The sequence below is a fragment of the Palaemon carinicauda genome, chromosome 1, assembly GCF_036898095.1.
Source record: "Palaemon carinicauda isolate YSFRI2023 chromosome 1, ASM3689809v2, whole genome shotgun sequence".
Taxonomy (NCBI): Eukaryota; Metazoa; Arthropoda; class Malacostraca; order Decapoda; family Palaemonidae; genus Palaemon; species Palaemon carinicauda.
In genome coordinates this window covers 159602661-159626598 of record NC_090725.1, presented here as the reverse complement: position 1 = coordinate 159626598, position 23938 = coordinate 159602661, and the positions used below count along the sequence as shown (strand labels likewise).

The 23938-nt window shown below is 43.2% G+C and overlaps 1 protein-coding gene across 1 annotated transcript in view; it reads left to right on the top strand.

The window, feature by feature from the left end:
• mal (maroon-like) overlaps positions 1-23938 on the top strand; it is a 594674-nt gene that overhangs the window by 130370 nt on the left and 440366 nt on the right. Inside the window, exon 3 of the mRNA XM_068386135.1 lies at positions 22534-23105. Within this exon, the coding sequence (XP_068242236.1) occupies positions 22534-23105 (572 nt within the window). The remainder of the gene's footprint in view (positions 1-22533; positions 23106-23938) is intronic.

Here is a 23938-nt window from a genome sequence, read left to right as displayed (position 1 = left end):
CTCGGGATAAATACTGGTCCCATATCTGAGATTGCCCAGTAATCACCCTCAGTAACTCACCAATGGTACAGTTCACCCACTCCATTGCACCATTACTGGAGGGTTTATTCGGAGTTGTTTTCACATGTACAACATAGTACTGTTCCAACAATCCAGCAAATTCCTGGAAAATAAACTCAGGGCAGTTATCAGTTAATACCAGACTAGAACACGAGGAATAACAGGAAAAACTTGGTCTTTAAGCGCCTGGTCTATCGTACTGCTTTTCTTAATCCTTATGGGTACTGTCGTCACCCACTTGGAATAATGGTCAATTACCATCAGACACCCAATAAAAACAGTAGCAACCAATTCAAAAGGAGAAAAGGTCACTATCTTCAAGGTTGGCAGGCCAACTACCTCCCTTGATACCTTAAAACGTCTGACATTCCCAACATGTTCAGCACATGTCCTTGATTACGCTAATCAAAGATGTTTGCCAAACGAGTCGACAGGTCATTGCAGTCATTTCCCTGACCCTCCAGTGAGCATTCTGAAGGTGTGTCTCAGCAACTTGGTCTATCAGTACATTGAAGGTGACTATTGGGACTACCGAGCCGTCTGGGTTCCGCTTCACTAGCAAAACCTGGTGCACTTCCAGGTCAGACCAACATCTTGTATAGGGCAGATAGGAGCGTGGAACTCTAGATGCAGGAACCCTGGAGTAGATCATCTTGATGACAGATTGGATCTGTCGATGATCTCCTTCGATCTTGACCACCTGACTAAAGGACAGAAGAGCATTCCCGGAGAACACTCCACAATCAGGTTCAGAGTCAGTCACCTTCATAACTGTGGTCTCGGTATGCAGTGGGGAGACCGAGAGTACATTGAGAGACAATTGAAGAACAGTAGTATGGTCATACACCAACTGTTCTCAGAGTGAATCCAGTGTCAGGTAGGCTGTGTCCAGTAGATTCCTACCAAGAACAAAACTAAAGTTTGTCTTTGGCAGCTACCACCGCAAAGTTCAACAGCTGTAGTCTTCACCTCTAACTGGCCATAGCCTAGAATGCTGGTGCAGATACCGGTCAACCCCTCTAACTGTTCTCCTGACAATACCTGGTACTGTATGCCAAGTTGGCTCAGTAAAGACTCATTTACAAGACAAATATGTGCCCCTGTATCAATAAGAGCACAGAATAAGGTTTCTTGTATCACTTCTATACCTACTGCCGAGTGTTGAGACACATGCGTACAACTGGATTGACAAAGTACCATTTCAGTTACATACTAGATTACAGGACAATCCTCTGGTGCTTCTTGATTATCAGCGACCAAGTCCTCAGCATCAGGCACTCGAGATTTGACCTCTTGTCTTATGGCCCAGTATCAGATCAGTTGGAGGGAAGTGATTACGGAGCTCGACCAGAAGGATAAAATGCACTCCAGACAAACACTGAAGATGCACACATTGAGGCTCAGTAACGGATGGACCCAGATTTCCAGGTTCAATAGCTTAGACGCTGCCAAGAGCAACTCCAGTTCTTGGATTGTACCCGGAAAACACATTGCCTTGATTCTGTTTCCTGCTAGTCTTGTCCAGTATAAAGCCTAGTTCACCGGCGTCTTTCAGAAACTGCTGAACTAAGGCATCCCGGATCTTGGCTCCATTTAGCTGAGAGTTGGGTGCAACACCTAACCCTTCCATCCAGCAGTTCATGACTAGATCCAAGGATTCTATGAGAGAATCTGGTCCACCACGAACCTCCTTATACAAGGCCTGTCCAGTAGGCAACTTGGGAGTGGTAGGTTTAGTAGCAAGCAGTGAGTCAATGCGGTCCGGGGGCATAACCAGTCTGCTGCGGAATTCTGATCACCTGGAGGGAAGTAAACTCTTTTACCCCCAATGGACTTACTGGTACGTTTCACAAAACTCATCCCTTTACCCCCATGGACGTACCGGTACGTCCTTGCAAAAAACTGCTATTTACATTTTTTTGCATATTTTTTATAACTTTATGAGAAACTTCAGGCATTTTCCAAAATAATGAGACCAACCTGACCTCTCTATGACGAAAATTAAGTCTGTTAGCGCAATTTAGAAAAAAATATATTGCAAAATGTGCTTGAAAAAAAATAGCCTGGGGGTTAAGGGTTAGAAAGTTCCAAATAGTGTCGGGAGTAAAAGGGTTAACTATAAAGTTAAATTCGGACAGGTCCTCCTGTGTCCGTGCTAGACGACAGTCCACCATCTTCATGTCATGAAGATACATCAGGGGATGGTGATCAGAATGAATTATGAAGAACTGACCATAGAGGAAGCCCTGAAGGTTTTCACTCCTCGTCGCAGAGCAGCCAACTCACTCAATGGTAGTCAAGGAAGGTCATTGAGTCCTATCCTATCACCCTACGCTCTTTGGATGCTCCAAAGAATCCTGGCACAGACAAGCACCCTCACCCAAAGTATCAACAAACAACTCCAATGGTGTAGCATCAGCGGAGTAGTTGGTACGACAACATAATATCCTCCTTGATCAGTTCCTTCAAGCGCACAAAGGCACATTTCATTTCTGCCGCCCATTTCAGTTTTCTGGTCCCTTGGGATTTACGTCCTCCAGTCATGGCAGATAACACTTTGGCTATCTGTGAGCACATAAGGATGAACTTCCGTTGGAAGTTTACCAGTCCCACTAATCTCGTAGCTGATACACAGTGGTAGGTTTAGTGAAGCCCTCCACTTTCTGGATGTATTCTGGCAGTTTACCCATACCAGAAAGCCAACCAGATGACCAAGATACTTGATCTCGGCTTGAACCCAAGAACACTTCCTGAGTTTTTCTTGAGTCCGTGCTTCTGGAAAATAGCCAAAATTCGTTCTACCAGTTTTAGATGTTCCTCGAATGAAGACCCAAAGATCAAGATGTCATCAATGTAGACAACCACCTTGGCGTTTGGGAACTCATGGAGAATACTCTGTATTTCTCTCTGGAACACTGTAGTTGCATTCTTCAGTCCAAATGATATGTCTAAACTGCCAGTGTCCAAAGGTGGTAGAGAAAGCCGTGAATTCTTTACTGTCCTCTGCCAATGGTAACTGGTAGTATCCACAAACCAGGTCGAAGGTTGTAAAGTATTTGACTCTTTGTAGCCCAAATACAAAGTCTGCTATGTTTGTGTTCGGGAACTTAACTTATCAGAGACAGCCACCTTATTCAGTCAGTAGTCTACAAACAATCTAATACTATTTTCCTTTTTTCAGACTGGAGCAATGGGTGAAGACCAAGCAGAGTTGCTGGGTTCAATAATACCCAGTTCATGCAACTCCTTGCACTTGTCCTCAATGGCGTCAGTGACGAGTTTTGCAAACTGTCAAACCCTCTGATAATTGGGTGTTTCGTCACACAGATGGATGTGTATTGATATGCTTGAGTACTATCCCACATTATGGTCACCATTACTGATGACCGGAAGATGACGTGGAATCATTTGACATAATTGGTCCTTCTTAGAAGAGTCCGGTTTGTCGGAGATAGACAGATTGTCTATCTCTTCCAATACATTCGGTTCAGGAGTCAGGTCGCACTCCTGTGGTATCAGGCAGGATAGAGGAACATCCACCCTTGTGTTGGTGAACACCCTCCCCAAGAGATCACCCTTCTTGATCTTGATAATTCCTTCAGATAAACCCTTGATTAAAACTGTGGATTTTTTATCTTTCAGTTCAAAGATGCTAGGGATCGCTGTAGCTTTTTGTGACAAACTGTGTGTTATGATGTTGCCATCATAATCCATCTCAGCCAACAGTTGGTTGGACAAGCAGGGCACCTAAAAGAGGTGTCAAGCCCCTTAGGAAAGTCTACAGAAACAGGAACAAGTAGTGGCTCAATACTGGCAATCCTGATAGAATTGGTTGCGTGGACCTCAGGTGCGTAAAGCACTTGCTGACAACAGGCTCCACGTATAGGGACATACTACTCACAAATAGGCTCATGGGGAGTACTGCCAACGCTTAGCCAATTCTGGTCTCTGTCAACTATCACCCCATTTCCTCTCAAAAACTGGTAACCAAGCACTACGTTCTCAGTCATAGCACCTGAAGGAACTACATGGAACACTCTCGAGGTGAATGTCATTCCATGCACTATAGGGGTCAACAGTACAGTACCTAAGGTCTTGGGCCCTGTTTCCCCTAAACACTTCAGACCAATGTCATCGGGTACTATCGGCCGCTGGTAATCCTGCACTATGCTCAATGACCGGAGGTTGACCTCGGCTCCGGAGTCAATGAGTGCATCCAATGCTCCCAATGTGAACTCGGACATGGTAACTGGGACAACCATGAGCAATACAGGAGTCAACTGCGGCAGGTCAACCTTACGAATTGTTTTCAATACAACCTCAGTTCCTGCTTTCCCCCGGGAGGAGTCAGTTGAAGAAGCTTTGCACAGTGAGGAGGACAGGTTATCACTGGCCAATCCTGAAAGGGTCATTGGATGCGCAGGGACCTTTTCAGGTTGAAGGGTAACTTTGGAAATTGATATTTCCGAGGCTGCCACCAGAATTCTAGGAACAAGCTTCCTTGCACTCACACCCTCCTTCGATGTAGCCCCATCTTCTTCACCGAAGGTCTGGTGTTTTAATGCTCTATGATTTTCTTCGGTTCTTGATGACTTCCTGGTCTTTGGTTTCTTGCTCTTCTTCATCTTCTTCTCAACGGTCCAGGAAGAAGCACTGGACTTGCGCCCACTTCGGCTCTCCCTGCTGCTGGTCGAACCAGTGTAGGACAACCGGGTCGGTGTAACGTTCACTGGTACTGCCCTCCACCTAGCAGGAGTCTGGATGGAGGTGGTCTCCCTCCCAGGACTGTGGGCAGTGGCTGTCTTCTGGACAGGTAATCTGTGCATCAGTGGTGCCTGTTGCCCACACTTTGTGACATGATGGTTTGCTGAACCACAGCATAGGCACAGGTTGAGGCGTCTTGTGACACTTGTCAACAAGGTGCCCTGGTTTCTTGCACCAACCACATTACCTCCTCTGGAACTGAGGAGAACTATCAGGAGTGCGAGGTGGTGGCAGGCGCACTTCCACAGGTGTAGGTTTGGGGACAGGTCGAGGAGGAGTGCGGGGATACACTTGGTCAGATGCAGTTGAACGGTTGGGTGCAGCCATGGCAACGCTGTTTGCATACGAGCTGTGCCAGGACTGTCCCACACGACTGATGGCCAGGTCCTCTTGCCTTTTGGCTTCGCTGATGGGATGCCTTGTCGAGAACACTCAACAGGTGTAGGACATCCTGCCAAGTGGCCTGATGGTGGCCAGAGACTGCTCTAGCCAACTCACAGGTTTGCTTGGAACTGTAATGAGGAGCTTTCACCTCAGCTCTCTCCAGTCCAAGCTACGCCGAGGATATGCAGACCTGTAAATGAAGGCCAACCGTATGGCATAAATCTTCAGCAGTTTGCCCTCTTCACAGGTGTCACTTCTGAAACTGGATTTCTTCCCTGCATCACGCTTCTCTTGGGCTTCTCGGCACCAGTCGAGGAGGCGTTCCTTCATGTCGCGGTATAAGATCTCGGGACCCCTTATTGCTGAAGGCCTCCTTGATTTTCCCCTTCAGAAACCTTCCTAGCTCAGCGGTCCACCGGCCAGAGCTTCCTGCGGTATACCTACTGGCACAGTAGGTCACAAAATCCCTCAGGAATCGGGCAAAACTCTGGCCAGTTTCCACCCAGAAGATCCCAGGCTTGGGGTTCTTCCTGGAGTCAAGGGCCTTGAGTAGGTCAGACAGACAGTGATCTGACTGGAGGGAACGGACATGATCGGTGGAGACGGCGACGGCTGAACTGACACTGGAACAGGAGCTGGAGCTCTCCCCAGAAGTCTCACTACCAGAATCTTTGCTGGTTGACTGCTGGGACAATGTCAATGTTTTGGGTATGGCTGGTCCAGTGGTGTCCTTTGCCTGGCTTCAGCATTTTACGATAGCCCCTGTCTTGGCATGAATTGCTTCAGCTGTAGCTACTGGAGCCATTTCTGGCCTACTGGCTTCGGATGGGGTAACCAGGAACTGGTCCCTCAGTCTACTTTCTGAAGTCCTTGGCAGACTAAAAGGGTTGGTTGCCGGAACAGGTGAGGCGGCAAGAGGTCCACACCAAGTAGGACACTCCCAGAATTCTGGTATAGGTGGGACTATCGGTGAGAACCCTAGAGTGGGCTGAAAACCTCCAATCACCTGCCCCTCTCCATTTACAGGAATGGCCAGACCATTGATGTTTGACCAGGCTGCGAACGTGACCACCAGAAGGAGCACTGGTGGTCACGGTGGCTGTAACCCCAGTGGCAACGTGGCATGTTGGCAACGACTCGACGCTCTTCAGGGTTGCCCCCTGAGATGTCAAGGACTTCACCTGAGTTGAAAGGTCATTGACATTGAAGATGAGGCCCTCCACATCTCAACTAAGGCTCTTCTTAGCCTGTCGACCCTTGTTTGATGACGATGCCATATCTAAAGGTAGTTGTATCCCCGGACTGGGCACCAAAAATTATGTAGTGGTTTGCGGACTGTGGCCAGATGTAGCACGCAGACTGCCTAGTGTCCAAATGCCGACCACACTCCAACGTTCACTACACAAAAAGATAAAACTTTGGAATACCCAGAGATCAGGGCAACAAGTAAACAATCAAGGAAGAACTGGGCACCACCTCTTGATTTTATATTGGGCAAGGGGACCCAGCTAGAACTGTAGTTGCTTTATATCATTCTAGAGGATTGCCGTCTGACTTATTACTGGCATGCATAGAGTCCTATATAAATAGCGGCAGCATGCTTTCAAGGAAGGAGGTTTCTTTACTATATTTCAAGTTATTTGAACATTACAAGCATTAGGAGAGGAAAATATATTACAAAGAAAAAAAAAACTAAATTGGTAACTGAGAAGGGGACAGAATTATGTTAGGGAAAGAAGCGCTGACAGTTTTACAAAAATATAAAATAAAGTTTTGTTAAAGGCAAAGAAAAAATAACTATGGTATCTTAATAAGAAAATGCAGGTCTACAAAACCAGAAGGAGAGACATAAATATCTCCATACAGAACCTCTTGGCAGTCAATCCTCTAAGTGTTTAATCTACGTACTTGTACAGTACAAAGTATAAAGAAAGACTAACATAAGTATAAATATTTTTGCTAAATTAAAATGTAATTTGACAGGTTGTTCCAGTTAATATCAAAGGGATTGTAAAATCTAGGGCTGAGTACAAGAAGGGCCAATGTCAAAAAATAGCCGATTGAAGATAAGACCACCACTAAACTAAAAAATTTCCTCTGTATCAGTGCTATAAGGGCTAATATTGTCCGTGGGTTCAGGGAGCTACACTAAGCGCTCTATTCTAGCCAAAGTCAAGTAACAAATTAAAATATTCATGCTAGAAAGGCCAATGTCGTGATTGGCCCCTGTTATATTCATTTACTACAACCATAGAGGGCCACGTGAGAGGCCAATGTCAACTTCAGCCTTTCTTGCACCAAACGATTTTAATAATCTATATGCATACATAACTTTATAAATCGTTTCTGTTACTAACGTAGTTGCAAGCAATTACTATTTATTTAATATCAAAATCAGTAGTAATGTGCGTGATATCAGTGAATGTATGTTAGAGTACATCAGACATTGTCAAGATGCAACATGAATGAACCTCTAACCTAATACCTGAAAAAGGAAGTATGCCAAAAGATGTTTTTATCAACTTTTGGTATTACGCTCACGAGAGCTAGGATTGTTACAGAGAAGATGCGACAGTCTGAAAGTGGCAATTTAGCACCAGATGGAAGAAGAAAACATGGGAAACAGAAGAAAATATCCCCAAATCTGTAGAGATGATTAAGAAGCATATCAACCAGTTTCTGGCATGGAAAAGTCATTATGTTAGAGCAGACTCCAGATCTCACAACAGCTCAGATGTATCGATTCTACCAAAAATATTGCCATGAAAACAATTTACCACCAGAAAAGAATCAATGTAGAGAAAAATCTTCAATGAAGAGTTCAATCTGTCCTTCCATCACCCATCCCAGGACACTTGTGAAAAATGTGATGCTTTTAAGGCATCCCTAATGACTGCTAGTGAGGATGATAAAAACTGCATTGAAGGAGAGAAATCAGAACATCATGAACTAGCAGAGATGGCTTACAATGAAAAGAGAGCTGATAAAGAGTTTGCTCTTAAAAACAAAGGAATTGTTACTGCATCCTTTGACCTCCAGAAAATATTTCCTGGTCAACTGTTGCAGACAGGAATAGTTTACTACAAGAGACAACTTGCTGTTTATAACTTAACCATTTTTGAAACAAGTGTGGATGGAAATAAAGCACACTGCATGAAGTGGGATGAAACGATTGCAAAAAGAGGTGGCCAAGAAATAGGTTTATGTGTAATGAAATGGTTGCATGGCCTCTCAGATGACATTAAGGACATTCGACTATATAGTGACTCTTGAGGTGGCCAAAATATTCATTTGCAGCCATGCTTATGCATGTTTCCAGGAGTAAGGGAATAAAAATAACACATTCTTTTTTAGAACCTGGCCATGCACACATGGAAGCAGACACAGTACATGCTTTGATAGAAAAATATAGAAAATCAGCTACAAACATTGAGGTGCCACGGGACTAGAGCACAACATTCAGAGCAATCCATAGAAAAATTAAGTTACAAGTGACTGAAATGCAAACAGAAGATTTCATTAATTTTAAAAGTTTGTATATGTCTGCTACCCCCTGGTGAATCACCATAAATATAATAATGGACAACATGTAAATGGAATGAAAATTAAGAAGATGGAATACAATCAAAATGAAATTGGCCAGATTATGTACTGGACATCCTTTTTTCGAAATCCTGCACGGCAACATTTAGATTTAAGAAAAAAGGAAAAAGGAAGACCACCCATTTGGATTCTCCCACAGCTTGAACAGGGACCAAGGAAAATTCCACCCAGAAAGTTGAAGGACTTGATTTCTGCAAGAAAGCAAACATTTTACAGAAGCCTGCAGGCGGCAGAAGATGCTTCAGATGATGTTTATTTAGATGATGAACCCAATATGTGAGTGTTATGGCGGATGACACAATTACTATGGAACATTACTTTTCTATTGGAACTCAACATGTCAAAAACTAATCAGATTTTTTTCCCTAAATTTGATTAATCTATTTGTGTTTGTAAATTAATCACTTTTTTTCACTTTTCTTTAGCCATTGATTTAGGATGTTACTCAACATGCTAAAAAATGTATCAATTTTTGTTTAGTGAATTTGATTAATCTACTTGTGTTTGTGAATTAATCAATGTAATTTTTTTTACTTTTCTTTAGCTATTGATTTAGGATGTTTCTTTTTTTTCATTCCAAGCAAGAATATTATAGATATTGTATTGTATAATAGCTACTAGAAGAATATAGATTAACTTCAAAATGTTTGAAATACTTTTTTCCAATAATGCAAATTTTTTTTTACACAATTTGCAGTCAATAAAGTTTTCAAAGCTTGGTCTAATATATTTTTTTTCTTCAAAATGAAAAGCAATAATACAATGCCTTGGTCTGTAAATAACACTTTAAATGACAAGCAGTCTAAACAAAAAAGAGCTTTCGTTTGCTATAATTGCCTGATTTTTAATATAGGAAGCAATCTTTCAAATGCGTATTTTTCAAAACATGGTTTTTTTGACATTGGCCCTTCTTGTACTCAGCCCTAGAAATAATGTTACATTTTTGACCTGCCTTAACATTCTCACCTTTGCATCATAAAGACAAAAAATTATGTAATATATTAAGGAAAGGCTTATTATCCTCAGTGCTACACTCAAAAGGGAAGGCTAGATTCCATATACAGTATTGTAATTTCCTAAAATCCATGCTACAGAAATCTACATATTATAGTACCTTAATGAACGCAACAGTGTGTATGTTGCTTTTGCCTGGTTGGTCCTATGATCTCCCCGATTAACACCACCGCTACATTAAATATACAAACACAAAAGTTAGCAGTAGCCAACTTTGACTGTCAGGATCAAGACAAAGCCTTTTCGGTCAAGGTCAACATAGCCCAGACAGAATTACAAATTTGTGATACAAGAAAACTTCAAGCGTGAGGGAGAACCACACCATATTGTGGTTCATGATCTATGCAGCGAGTCGTCAACAGGGTCTAAACATAAATCTCCGACTACCTACTCAACCATAGGGTTTTTTTTTTCACTAAAGTGTCCACTGCACTAATATGCTAAGAATTCCCCACAGTAAAAACTCGAAAACATCTGATCACAAGCTTGAAATTTTTGCACCACGTATCCATCGTCTAATCACAAACTTTAAATATTTTCACCACGTCCCCCCAAGTTTCACTTACTGTCTGTAATGTACTTCGAATCAATAAACACCTTTTTTTCCACTTTTGGATTCCCTCTTGTCAGTCCATTATTACATTTGTCCCACAGGTTGAGAATATGCACAAATTAGGAACTGTTAAGCTGCGTTAAGACTCGCTACTATCTCTAATCCCTACAGGGAGTAGGACATGCTGCAAAAAAAAAAAAAAAAAAAAAAATATTCAGTAAGGAGACAATGTTAAGGTACCAAAGTATAGAAATTTAACATGCAAATCAAGAGATATAAAATGGATTTTGAGCAAAGTGAAAAATCTATTTTTGGGTGAGATAGCCATGTTGTCCTGATGGAAGGTTCCTTTAGGTAGCTTTCTAAGGGGTATTTGCTACAGTGATACTCCCAGAGAATTAACCATAGGTCTCCAGAATTCTAACTCCTGGCGCGAGTATCCTTAATATATCTTTTCTGGGCTCCCAGCTGTGCCGCCCAGTGAAATGCTCCTTTAGCACCATTTCTAAGGTATATAACTGCTATATATTACCAGAGAAAAAATTGCATAGGAATGCCAGGTTGAACCCAGCTCGCTCACCTATATAAGGATTCGATATAATACTGGGCCGTGATAATTCACAATCAGAGGTCTCGCACTATTTAGATATCTCCTCTTCTAAATCCCCGTCACAGCGAGGTGCCGATCAACACCACCACCACCAACCTAAACCCACACCAGTGACGTCACTCCTTTATAGCACATCATCTATGAACATTTGTATATTTTTCTCTTCGGTTTTTTCGTTCATATCTCATTTCTTTGTGCCGATGGCGGATTCCCTGGTCTCCCCATCTAAGTTAAGTACCAGATCTATGAGTTTTGAGCTTTTGGGGGTAGCATTGCCATTAATTTTGATTTTATTCAAGGTTTTATTTTTTCCTCTTGTCAGACCGCTTGCGGCTCCCTTGCTGGCTTGCTACCGCCTTCGCTCGTTCTTAACGTATTACAATTGGTCTTCCATACTGATTGTTTTTCGTTTCGAACCTTATTTTGGAGGTTTTTCTCACCGATTACACCTCATCATTGTGCTTTGGATTTTATTTTGATGTTTTGATGATATACTACGTATCATAGTTTTGAACTCGGTTGGCAAGCCTGCCTTCGGGCGCGGTCTAGTTGGTTTCGCTACCGCATTAAGTGTTTATATTTTTATATTATTGATATATATTGATCTTATTAATAATTATTGCGATTACCATCTAGTCTAATTATCGCTTAGTTTGAGTGGGACTCTCGCGGGGCAGTTATTATTTTATTTGTTTCCTACCGTTCGGCTCTACCCGAGGTCGGATCCATTTCCTTCAGTTGCGGTAACGGCTTGTCCTCGTTTATTGCCTGCTGAGCAAGGTCCACTATCTTAGTGAATTCTACCCGCCGGGTCTACAGTTCCCTTTCTCTGGTTTCGCATGCCTTACCGAGGAGACACTTGTAAGGTTTGACAAGGTCCCCAAAGAAACCGAAATTTACCCGAAGGGGCAGGCTCAGTCCACCTGGGTCCGGCCCTTAAACGAGTGGGAGTGTGTTAACACTACGTTAACACCTCACAAGAGCTCGTACACGATGTTTGTAGTGGATGAGTAAACCCCTACTCCGTGTGTCACTAAGATAGTGGACCTTGCTCAGCAGGCAATAAACGAGGACAAGCCGTTACCGCAACTGAAGGAAACGGATCCGACTTCCCTCCTGTTCCCGGGGATCACGATTGCTGGACTAACGCCCTGGCGACCTTCACATCGAGTAAATTAAGCGCTGACTGTGCTTCCATTCAGTTCAGTGAGTGGCTACCCAGGCTTCCGGAATCCCTGATATGACTCGAGTTCGAAGCCTGTGTGCGCCTGAGTAGATCTATCAACTCGGCTACAATGGCAGAAAAGACCTCTTTAATGTATGAAGAAGAACCACCTTTTAAGGTCTTGACGAAGTCATTACTTCAAACCTTACTGTCTGATTCCTACGACTTCTTTGCGGCCAGACGTCGTTGCTGTAGGCATGTCTTGTCTGAGGCCACTATCAGGCATGAGCCTAACAAGCTCATTAAAGCCCCAGTCTGGGGCCCTGACTTATTCCCTGAGGATTTAGTCAACAACGTCGTCAGCGGAGCTGCTAGGATCAGAGCCTCAAGGTTCGATGGGCTTAGTCCCCAAGCGCAAGTTCGAACCGGCCAGCAACCAATCTCGAGGTAGAAAGAGTCTGTGACCTTTCCATTCCTTCCAAACCGGCAGTCCCAACAGGTGGTTCAGACCATCCCATTGGCACAAGGGAGTCAACCTTTCACTTCGAAGGGTCAACCCCAACAGCAATACGTGCTGGTTCCTCAGTCCCAAGTAGCAACTACCTCCTATGCTACTTCCCCAACCCTTAACCCCACCTTTGAAACTCAGGGTGCTTTCCAGGGTTACCAGCGCGCCAGAGGCGCTAGCTCGAGAGGAACCTTTCGCAACAGCTACTCTCGAGGCCGAGAATTCCGCGGAGGCCGAGGAGGTAAATCCGCAGCAAATCATTGGGAGTTCTCGGGTAGGGGGAAGACTTTACATCTTTCCGAACCGTTGAACGTTCAACATTTGGGCTTTCAGCATAATTTCCAAAGGTCTGGGGTGGAGTTGGATAGAAAGGCCCCATCCACCAACCAGTTTTCATCAACATCCAATGGAAGAGCTAGTCTTATATGAAAACGATCTATTGCAAAAGAAGGCAATAAAGGAAGTAAATCGCTTGTAATTTCAGGGTCGCTTGTTCAGTGTGCCAAAGAAAGACTCAGAATAGCGAAGAGTAATCCTGGACCTGTCACTTCTGAATTCTTACATTCAATGTGACAAGTTTCACATGCTGACCATCTCTCAGGTGCGGACCTTGCTTCTCTGTGGGGCCGTCACCACCTCTATGGATCTTGCAGACGTTTGCTATCATGTTCCGATAGCAAGGCATTTTCGTCCGTTTCTAGGCTTCAACTAGGCAAAACTGCCTCACAGCAACTACAGAGTGATAATCTCTTACAACAGTTTTGGTTCCAAATCAACTTCGAGAAATCTCGTCTGGTCCCGAAGACAAGTTTCAATGGCTAGGATTCAATGGGTTCTATGCTCCCACACTCTGTCTCCCAACAGCCAAGAGGAACGATATAGCAAAACACAATACGTTTTCTCAAAGACAAATTGTCTTCCAGGAGAAATCAAGAGAGACTCCTGGGTGCCCTCCAGTTTGCCTCAGTAACAGATATACTACTGAAGGCCAGACTGAAAGATATAAGCCGAGTATGGCGCTCCAGGGCATACGAGTAATATCGAGACAAAGGGCTCGACTCCAACCAATTCTGAAGAAAAGACTTCAACCATGGACAAAGGTCAAAATCTGGCAAATCCATTTCCTTACAATATCCACCCTCAAGCTGGTCATTCACACAGATGCCTCCTTAACAGGCTGGGGGGGGATACTCTCAGTACAAGAAAGTCCAGGGACTATGGTCGACAATATTCCGCCAACTTCATATCAATGTCTTAGAGGCCATGTCGGTATTTTTGACCTTAAGCAACTGGCTCCAGCCAAAAACCAACATATCAGGTTTCTTCTAGATAGCTAGTGGCGGACGCACTTTCGAGGACAACTCCGCTGGAGTCGGAGTGGTCACTAGACCCAAAGTCCTTCAGATGGATTCTTTCTCAGGTTCCGGATCTCCAGATAGATCTGTTTGCAACAGAGTCCATCCACAAACTAGAGTGCCCCCAACCCGGATCCTCGGGCTTATGCCACAGACGCAATGTCATTAGTCTGGAACACTTGGGAGAGAATTTACCTATTCCCACCAATAAATCTGTCGATAAAAGTGTTAGACAAGCTCAGGACTTTCAAAGGCCAAGTTGCTCTAGTAGCCCCCATCTGGCCCAAGAACAACGGGTTTCCCCTTCTGGTGGAACTGGGTCTCCACCTCGACAGATCCCCAATCCAATACTAACACAAGTAGTACAACTCGCAGTGTGTTAGCTTCCTCAAAATTCAGAATGCCCTAACTTTATGGACTTTATGAAATTTGCAGCTCAAGAGGTGCAGATATTGATCCTCAAATACGCTATTTTTAGAATCAGATAAGAGGGAATCCACCCTTCGACATTATGATTCGGCTGTTTTGAAACTTACAAGTTTTTAAGGGACTCAAAGGTTGAGACGATGACTATGAATCTGACAGTAACCTTCTTCAGAATTTTATTTGAATCAGACTTAGCGGCTTGTACTATTACCACAATTAAGTCAGCCTTGAAGAAGATTTTACAATTTGTTTTAATATTGACCTTACAGATTCATACTTCTCATCCATCCCGAGAACCTGCGCCATCAACTCACCCTAGCTCAGTTTCCTGGTTTCTGAATGACGTACTTAAATTAGCTTCAGACACTCTTAACGAGACTTGTCATTATATTCCATTGTTTAGGAAATCCTTGTTCTTAATGAACCTGACTTCTGGCGCCAGAATATCAGAACTTTCAGCCTTGTCTAGAGATCCAGGTCATATTGAATTTCTCTCATCAGGGGAAGTACTCCTTTCCCCTGACAAAAGATTTTTAGCGAAAATGAGGACCCCCAGGACAGACGGTTCCCCTGGAAGATCGTCCCACTTCCGCGGGACCCATCTTTATGTCCAGTAAACACTCTGAAAGCCTACTTAAACATATCTTCCATTCAGTCCTCAGGGCCCTTATCCATTAGAGAAGATGGAAGAACCATCATCCTGAAAGGAATCAGACATCAGTTTCTGTTTTTCATTAACGGGCTACCTAGAATCATTCCCACATCACTCCCTCACGTCCATGATATATGAGCTGTAGCTACCTCAGTTGATTACTATGAGCTTCGCTGGACTTACTATATATACAGGCTGGAAGTCTCCAACAGTATTTAAACGCCACTGTTTAAAACCTCTGGAAGCCTTATATTTGCTACAGTAGCAGCAGGGAATGTGATTCCTCCTGAACATAGTGAATCTTAATCAACTATGTCTTGCTATCCTCTTACCTGTTATTTTGGATTTTATTTTACTTCCTCAGGTATTGTTCCAAGTTTTAGGACCATTTCTCTTGTACAATTTCACTGGGCGGCACAGCTCGGAGCCCAGAAAAGGGATTTTGACGAAGAAAAAATCTATTTCTGGGCGAGAGACCTATGCCGCCCAGTGAACCCTCCCTTGACTTCCCTCCCAACGTGGGCCCCAAACCTTGGGTGCTATGAGGAGTGACGTCACTGGCGTGGGTTGGGTTGGTGGTGGTGGTGTTGATCGGCACCTCGCTGTGGCGGGGATTTTGAAGAGGAGACATCTAAATAGTGCGAGACCTCTGGTTGTGAATTATCACGCCCCAGTATTATATCGACACCTTATATAGGTGAGCTAGCTGGGTTCTACCTGGCATTCCTATGCAATTTTTTCTCTGGTAATATATAGCAGTTATATACCTTAGAAATGGTGTTAAAGGAGCATTTCACTGGGCGGCACAGGTCTCTCGCCCAGAAATAGATTTTTCGTTCATCAAAATCCCTTTAAAGATATCGCATAAAATCAGGGGACGTCTTTTTTTAGTTTCACTTAGATGTTGGATATGCTTCAACACTGTACAAATGTTCACACGGCATGGTGTTATTGGTTAGATTCTGCACCTGTATAGAACAGTCCATTAATCACCATAGTGATTATCACTAGAAGGTTTTACACTTGAGGGTGTTAACACCTATTCACCCAATACACTGTTGAGTCCCAAGACAGTTCACTGTTCATCGCAGCACTAGACAACTGGTTTTATGACACTACTTGCCGCCACCACAAAGTGTTTTATCTCGTGCACTTGCTTCGCATAATGTTTATAGAAGACTCTGGATGATTTCCACCCTGTATATGAATGGAGCCTATCAAAGTCCATGTGTTGAAAGAAGTTCAACGAAGAAGCAACTTTTCTTGGATCGTGACCTGCGAATGTACTGTCACGATCCACTCTGCGAATAAAGTAGGTGAGTTACCCCCTCAGTTGTTTTAGGGATAAATTTGATCCTGAGGTTTCGCCTCGGAAGAGCTGTCCCTCCTTGAAGTCTGAAGTTCTTCGAAGATATACCTTAAGACACTCTACTGGGCATAGAGAGACATCTTCCTTCAGAGGGCAGATTCTCCAAGGACCCCACCTTTTGGTCGGCATTTTTGCCGAGAAAGGTTGGATCAGGGAAAAGATTCATTTCTCCCGTTTCTGTGAACTGAATATGGCCTTCATTCCTGGATAAGGCCACTATTTCACTAACTCTAGCCACTGAGGCTATAGCAAACAGAAATATAACTTTCTGTGTCAGATCCTTTAGGGTGCAATCCTCATAGTTCATATTCGAAGCGTAGTGCAAGACTTTGTCCAATGACCATGATATATGGGCTTTGGAGGGGTTGCTGGTTTGAGTCTAGCGCATGCTTTTGGTATCTTATTGAAGATTTCACCTGAAAGGTCCATCTGAAAGGCGTAAAGAAGAGGTCTAGTCAAAGCCGACTTACACGCAGTTATTGTGGTGGAAGCAAGGCCTTGTTCGTGTAGGTGGATGAAGGAGAGACAGAAATCTATTGATATTGCTGTCACAAAAGAAACCCACTTCTTCCAAGACGATTCATATTGTCTCCTAGTTGAACTTGACTTGTATTCTTCTATGAAGTCGATCTTGTCTTTTGAGATCCCAAACCTTTTCTTGGCTGCTAGGGCGAGAAAATCATGAGATATAGGTTGTTGGTTCTCAAGGATGAAGCGTAGACAGTCGACTTCTGAACCAGTTGGGATAATACTGGGTTCGGAAGAGGAAACTGCTTGTTTCAATTCTAGAACTAGAGGGAACCAATTGCTTCTGGGCCATTTGGGGGTCACTACTGCTGCTGTTCCTCCGAAGGATCTTAGCTTGTTGAGGACTTTCAGTAGGAGATTGGTTGGTGGGAACAGATAGATTCAATTCCATCTGTTCCAGTCGAGAGACATGGCGTCTGTCGCTTCTGCTTGAGGGTCCAGGGTCCATGTAAGGGGCTAAATAACGAGGTAGTTTCTTGTTGTCGCTCGTTGCAAAGAGGTCTATCTGCAGTTCTGGGACTTTTTCCAAGATAAATGAGAAAGAGTCTGCATCTAGGGACCATTCTGTCTCTATTGGCTTTCGTCTGGATAGAGCATCTGCCGTCACATTGCGGAACCCTTGCAGGTGAACTGCTGATAAATGCCATCTTCTTTTCCTTGCCAGGTAGAAGATGGCTAACATCACGTGATTGATGTGAGGTGATCTCGAGCCTTGTCGGTTTAGACATCTTACTATCACCTCGTTGTCCAAGACCAGTCTGATGTGGACTGATCTGCGAGGGGATAGTTTCTTCAACGTTAGGAAGACTGCCATAGCCCCCAAGATGTTGATATGAAAGGTTTTGAACTGGTGCGACCAATTCCCCTGCACTTTCCTTTGTTGCGAATGGCCTCCCCATCCTTCCAGGGAGGCATCTGTGTGTATTACCACTGATGGTTGAGGAGGTTGTAAGGGAATTGTTCGTACTAGGCTCTTGGCTGTTGACCACGGCCTTAGTAGCGTGCGCAATTGGGTCTGTGTCAACCTTAGTTGATCTCTTCGAGCATTTGATACGTATTTTCTCCAGACTCCTGTGCTTTTAGCACTGGGTCTGTCACTGCTGCGAACTGGAGAGAACCCAGTACTCTTTCCTGTTGGCGTCTTGAAATCCTCTTGTGTTTCAATAGTCTCTTGACAGGTCCTGCTATCTCTCTCCTCTTCTTCGGTGAAATGGAGAGACGATGTGACTGTAAGTTCCAATGGATTCCTAACCATTAAAACTTCCGAGCTAGAGAAAGGCGAGACTTCTTGCGGTTGATCTTAAAGCCCAGGTGCTCCAGGAACTGGATCACCTTTCCGGCTGCTTGTAGACAAGTCTTCTTGGATGCTGCCCACACCAGCCAATCGTCCAGGTATGCTACTACCTGAATTCCTTCTAAGCGTAGTTGTTGGACGATTGTATCCGCAAGTTTTGTGAATATCCTTGGGGCTATGTTTAGTCCAAACGGCATGGCTGTGAAGATATACTTTATCTTCTGTAACCTGAATCCTAGGCAGGAGGAGAGGGGGCGGCTGACTGGTAGGTGCCTGTAAGCATCCGCCAGGTCTATTGAGACTGTGTACAGTACACCCCTTTTGGTAGAAGGGTCCTTATGTATTGTAAGGTAAGCATCCGGAACTTGTTGTTCTCGATGAACTTGTTGATTGGAGACAAGTCTAGAATGACTCTGAGTTTGTCCAAGTCCTTCTTGGGAACACAAAACAGTCTTCCCTGGAATTTAATGGACCTCGCTTTTCTTATTACCTTTTTGTTCAAGAGTTCTGAGGTATATTCTTCCAACACGTGGGTGGAGTGTTGGAAGAATTCTGGAAAAGGGGGTGGAATTTTGTTCCATATCCAACCGAGTCCATTCGTGATTAGGCTGTGGGCCCAGGGATTGAAGGTCCAACGATCTCGAAAGTGGAAGAGTCTCCCTCCTACCTGGAGCCTCTCATTGCTGAGAGGTTCCTGAGGACTTATTTCCGTAACTGCGTCCTACTCCTACCTCTTGAGGGGTTTCTTGAGGAACCTCTTTTTGAGCCTCGACCTTTGTAGGGTCGAAAGGTAGTTGTGTGCCTCTCAAAACCTGGGTTAAACACAGGTGATTGAGCTACTAGCTGCTGAGGGACTATCTGGAAGGTGGTTTGCGGCTGAGCTACTACAGTATACAGTATGAGGCACTGTGGCCATGGTCACGGTCTGAGGTTGTGCAGGTCTACGTGCTTTCTTTGTCTTCCTGTTCTTAGGTTGGAGACCACCGTCTGAGGATGATTTCCTCTTAGAAGACATGCCCCACTTTTGGAGAAGGTTCCTATTCTCCGTGGCGGCTTTGGCGATAACCTCCTGAACCACATCTTGTGGGAAGAGGTCCTTGCCCAGATGCTTGAAGTGATCAGCTTCCTTGGTTCCAGTTTGACCGTTGCTGCGGCAAACACATGCTTTCTACAGGCCCTCCTGGACCTGACGAAGGCATACAAGTCCTTCAGAAGGGTACCCATGTGAGACTTGGCTAAGACCATATACATGTCTGGGATGTTGGTAAGGGCTGCACACATTTCCAGGCAGTTCTGATGAGACAAAGAAGCAGCTAGTCTCTCTTTGGTTTCCTGTTCCCTTCTCAAAAGATGTTCCAGCAGCTTTGGAAGGTTCTCATTGAACTGCTGACCTGCTATCTCCGGATCCAACTTAGAGACGGAGAAGGTTAGATGAACTTGGTTCCACTTCTCCTCGCAGGTAGGCATGGCTAGAGATAATGGTTTACATTCGTCTAGCACTGGGCATGGTTTGCCCTCATCGACTGCTCTCATGACACAGGCAAGGGCTTTTACCGAAAAGGGGAAAGCTCTGGAGGAAGGAGCAATGAAGGTAAGATGCCTCTTACTCAATGCTGAGACTTTGGAGTTGGTATATCCAGCTCCTTTTAGGGTCTTGGATAGGATAGCCTGTGCCTTGTCATGCTCGAAGACAATGACTTCCTACGGTACCGTCTCCTCACGGGATGCTGGTTCATCCCGCAGTCTCACGTAACAATCTTGGTATGCTGAAAAGCTAGGCCATAATTGGATATCTTCAAAGGGTTTGGCCCCCAATTTCTCGGAGATATATAGCTTCCCATTCATCATGGGCATGTGCTTCGTGTACCTCCAGGGGTTGGTTTCGGAGCAGTGAGGTAAGTCAGATACTCTAAGAGGCTTAGCAAAGCCTCTGGAAACACCAGAGCGTTTCCCTTCCCTTACCTCTTTCTTCGTCTCTTTGAGATCTTGCTTTATCTCCTGCTGTTCCGGACTGCCAACATCGGCTGGATCGACTCTATGAGCGCTTCGTTCTTGCCGACCTGCAGATCCGGTTGGGGAATTGGAGCTGAAGAGGTTGACGGCACAGGTTGATATGCCGTCACTGAAACGGATCCATCTTCCTCCGTAGGTGGCTGAACCACATCTTCTTCAAGGTCCTCTTGTAGAAGGTCCTTTTCGGTGTCGGTAGACACCTCCGACATCCGCTCTTGGAGGATCTCCATGCCTTCCAGTGCCTTGTTAATGTCTGCGTCCGCTGTCAGTTGGATGAAGGGAGGCCTGACCTGTTCCTGGGGCACAACTGCACTGGATTGGGCCTTAGGGAACAGAAGGCACCTCAAGGATTCATTAGGTATGTAAGGTCCCGGAGTGTTCTTCTGGAACCCTCTTACCCACCTCCGAAGAGTTTCTCTTGCTGTATCCCTTGACTCTGTAGTGTCAGGGATGTCATCTCCAAATCCTTCAGTCATCATGGCCGAGCAGATGGAGCAACCCTTTGGGTCCCAGTACCTCAGGGATCCAGATACGATGCAGCAGGGGGCATGAGACCTACACATCGTATGCCCACAAAAGTCCTTGCTCTTGTGGTTGCAGAACACGACTGCACACTTCACCATTGGCTCCTCCTGTAAGGAAAGAAAAGGTGAAATGAGTATTGAGTTATTTATATCATTGATATAAATGCATACTTATGAAATAGTAATACTTACTATTATATTTAATATCTTATGATAGTAAGCTAGAAAGGAAATAGGAAAGACATGTATCTCTGTTTCCTCTCCCAGGCAATTGCTGTGACCTACGTCAATATTAATATTTAATTTCCCTATAAGGGAAAATACAGAGTGGAATAACTCCCGTAAGTTGAGCCGGAGTCAGTGAATATTTACACTAACTCCTCCACTTGTAGAATATTAATACTGAACAGAGATTTATAAGTGTCCTGATAATCAAAGGATTTATCAGGGTGTTGAGGGAATACTTCACCTCAACATATTATACGGTCCCAACAATAGACTGAAAGGATACACAGAATATGTTAGAAATACTTGTACAGTACTACTGTATTATTGTATACTGTAGTTTTCTAACTGCTGTATTGTTATCCCGATGAGGAAAAAAAACAAGGAAAAATAAAATATTTTAGGAAGAGTAACAACATAAAAATAAATATTTCCTATATAAAATATGAAAAATTAAACAAAACAAGAAGAGAAACCAGATAAAATTGTGTCCCCGAGTGTACCCTCAAGCAAGAGAACTCTACCCCAAGATAGAGGAAGACCATGGTACAGAGGCTATGGCACAACACAACATAAGACTAGAGAACAGTGGTTTGATTTTGGAGTTTCCTTCTCCTAGAAGAGCTGCTTACCATAGCTAAAGAGAGTCTCTTCTACCCTTACCATGAGGAATGTAGCCACTGAGCAGTAGTTAACCCCTTGGGTAAAGAAGAATTGTTTGGTAAACTATGAGTGTTGTCAGGTACATGAGGGCAGAGGAGAATAAAGAATATGCCAGACTATTCGGTGTATTTGTAGGCAAAGGGAAAGTGAACCATAACCAGAGAGAAGGATCCAATATAGTACTATCTGGCCAGTCAAAAACCATAAGACTCTAGGGGTAGTATCCCAACGGGTGTCTGGTGCCCTGGCTAACCTACTACCTATAAAATAATATAAATAGTGGAAGATATGTATTTGTGCTGAAACAAATAACAAAATTGTAGTAATTTGTGTTTTTCCTAGCATACAAACATTCCACTATTTATACACATTAGCCCACCACCCTGTCCCCCAGAAGTCAATCCAGTAAGCAAAGTGGTTACTCAACCTAGATGTGTGTGTGTGAGTGCAGCCCCCGCCCGCTATCTAACGGGTGGGGTAGTTATCCCACACTAAAAATGATCATGGCTAGTTCAGCTTCACCGAAAAAAATAACCCAGTATAAATAGTGGAATATTTGTATGGTGGGAGAAATACAAATTATTACAAATTTGTCATATTCAAATGATTCCACCTCATTTATCCTTTTGATCCTTTAATTCAATGATATTTCATCTTCCATTGCATATTCCATTCTCATCATCTGTCTTTCTTCTATTCATCTTGAGATTATGTTCATATAAGTCTAAATATATTAATTTAATATTAAGGTTACATGTTAAATTTTGAAATGTTCTAATTTTATATTGAGATTACTACTTAACTAAATTTTGATGTGTTCCAGGATCTTTGAACACTTCAACACCACTTCAGAAGAGTATGATATTATCTTTACTTCCGGGGCCACAGATGCTATAAGATTGGTGGCGCAGAATTTTGACTGGAACTGTACACATGATACATCCAAAAAAGGGAAGAAAGGTAGAGATACAGGAGTCCTACAATCCGTGCCAAGTGATCCCCATCAGCCTGGAGGCGTCTTTGTATACCAGCGAGAGAACCATACATCAGTTTTAGGAATCAGAGACTATGCCAACCATTTTGATGCAGAAGTTTATTCTTTGAGAACTAAAAAGCTCAAGGAAATTCTAGGGGGGTCTGAAGTTGATCCATATGATACTCAAGCTAATGGTTTCTTAAATAGAGCTAGTGGAAATTTACAAGTAACTGAAAAAGGAGATCTTGTAAGATTAAAAAGGCATTGCTTATTTGCTTACAGTCCACAGTGCAATTTCTCTGGTGCTAAGACACCATTGAATTGGATTGAGAAAGTTCAGAATGGCCATCTAAATGAAGTTCTCAAAGAAGATCCAATTAATCGAATCCCAGGCTGGAGGAAATCCAAAAGTGATCCGAGTATGTAGCAAGTATACTTATTATTTTTGTATATTTGTAAAATTACTATTTTGTGTAAGGTTTAGAAAGAAAATATAATTTCTTTAGTAACCTTTTCATAAAAGAAATGAATTTTGTGGCTGATCTTTTTTTGTAGTATAGAATGTTCTCTTAATATTTAAGCTATTAATCATCAAAATTTATAATATGCAAGGTAATCTCAGTACTAGGAAATACATTGTAATATGCAAAGAACTTTCATAATTTACTAATAAATATTTGTAAAGGAAGGGGAAAATGTAAAATTCCAACTATGCAAGGTTACACTAGAAAATCCAACCAAATATACACTACACTATATCATTTCAAGGAAGCACCACAAGTGTTAATTGATACTGGGATTGCATTTATAGTGATTTTGACTAAGTTTGCCTTTTGAAATGTAATTCTCTTATCCCCTCAATTAAAATAACTAAAAAAAATTCTGGAAATGAAAGTTTATTATTAATCAATAAAGAAAAGAAAGCAATTTTTTTATAGGTTGTGATATAACTTTAAAGGAATCTTCCATCAAATACAATCTGAAGAGAGGATAACAGTTTGCAAGGTGGCCAGCATCTTCATTATGGAGTAAAGTGAATAGGAATTCAGAAAATAGGGTCCTTTGTCCAATGAGGGTTTAAGGTTTATTTAAAAAAGGCAGTTAGTATTAAAATGAAAGTCCCTACTCTATTTTGTGGTGTTGGGTTGCTAGGAGGGCCCCTCTCCAGGAAGGCTTTGTCTTTTCTTATCCAGGCTTTAGTGACTGAAGCATAATCAAAATTGTATTTAGGTCTGATTTAAGACTTCAACGT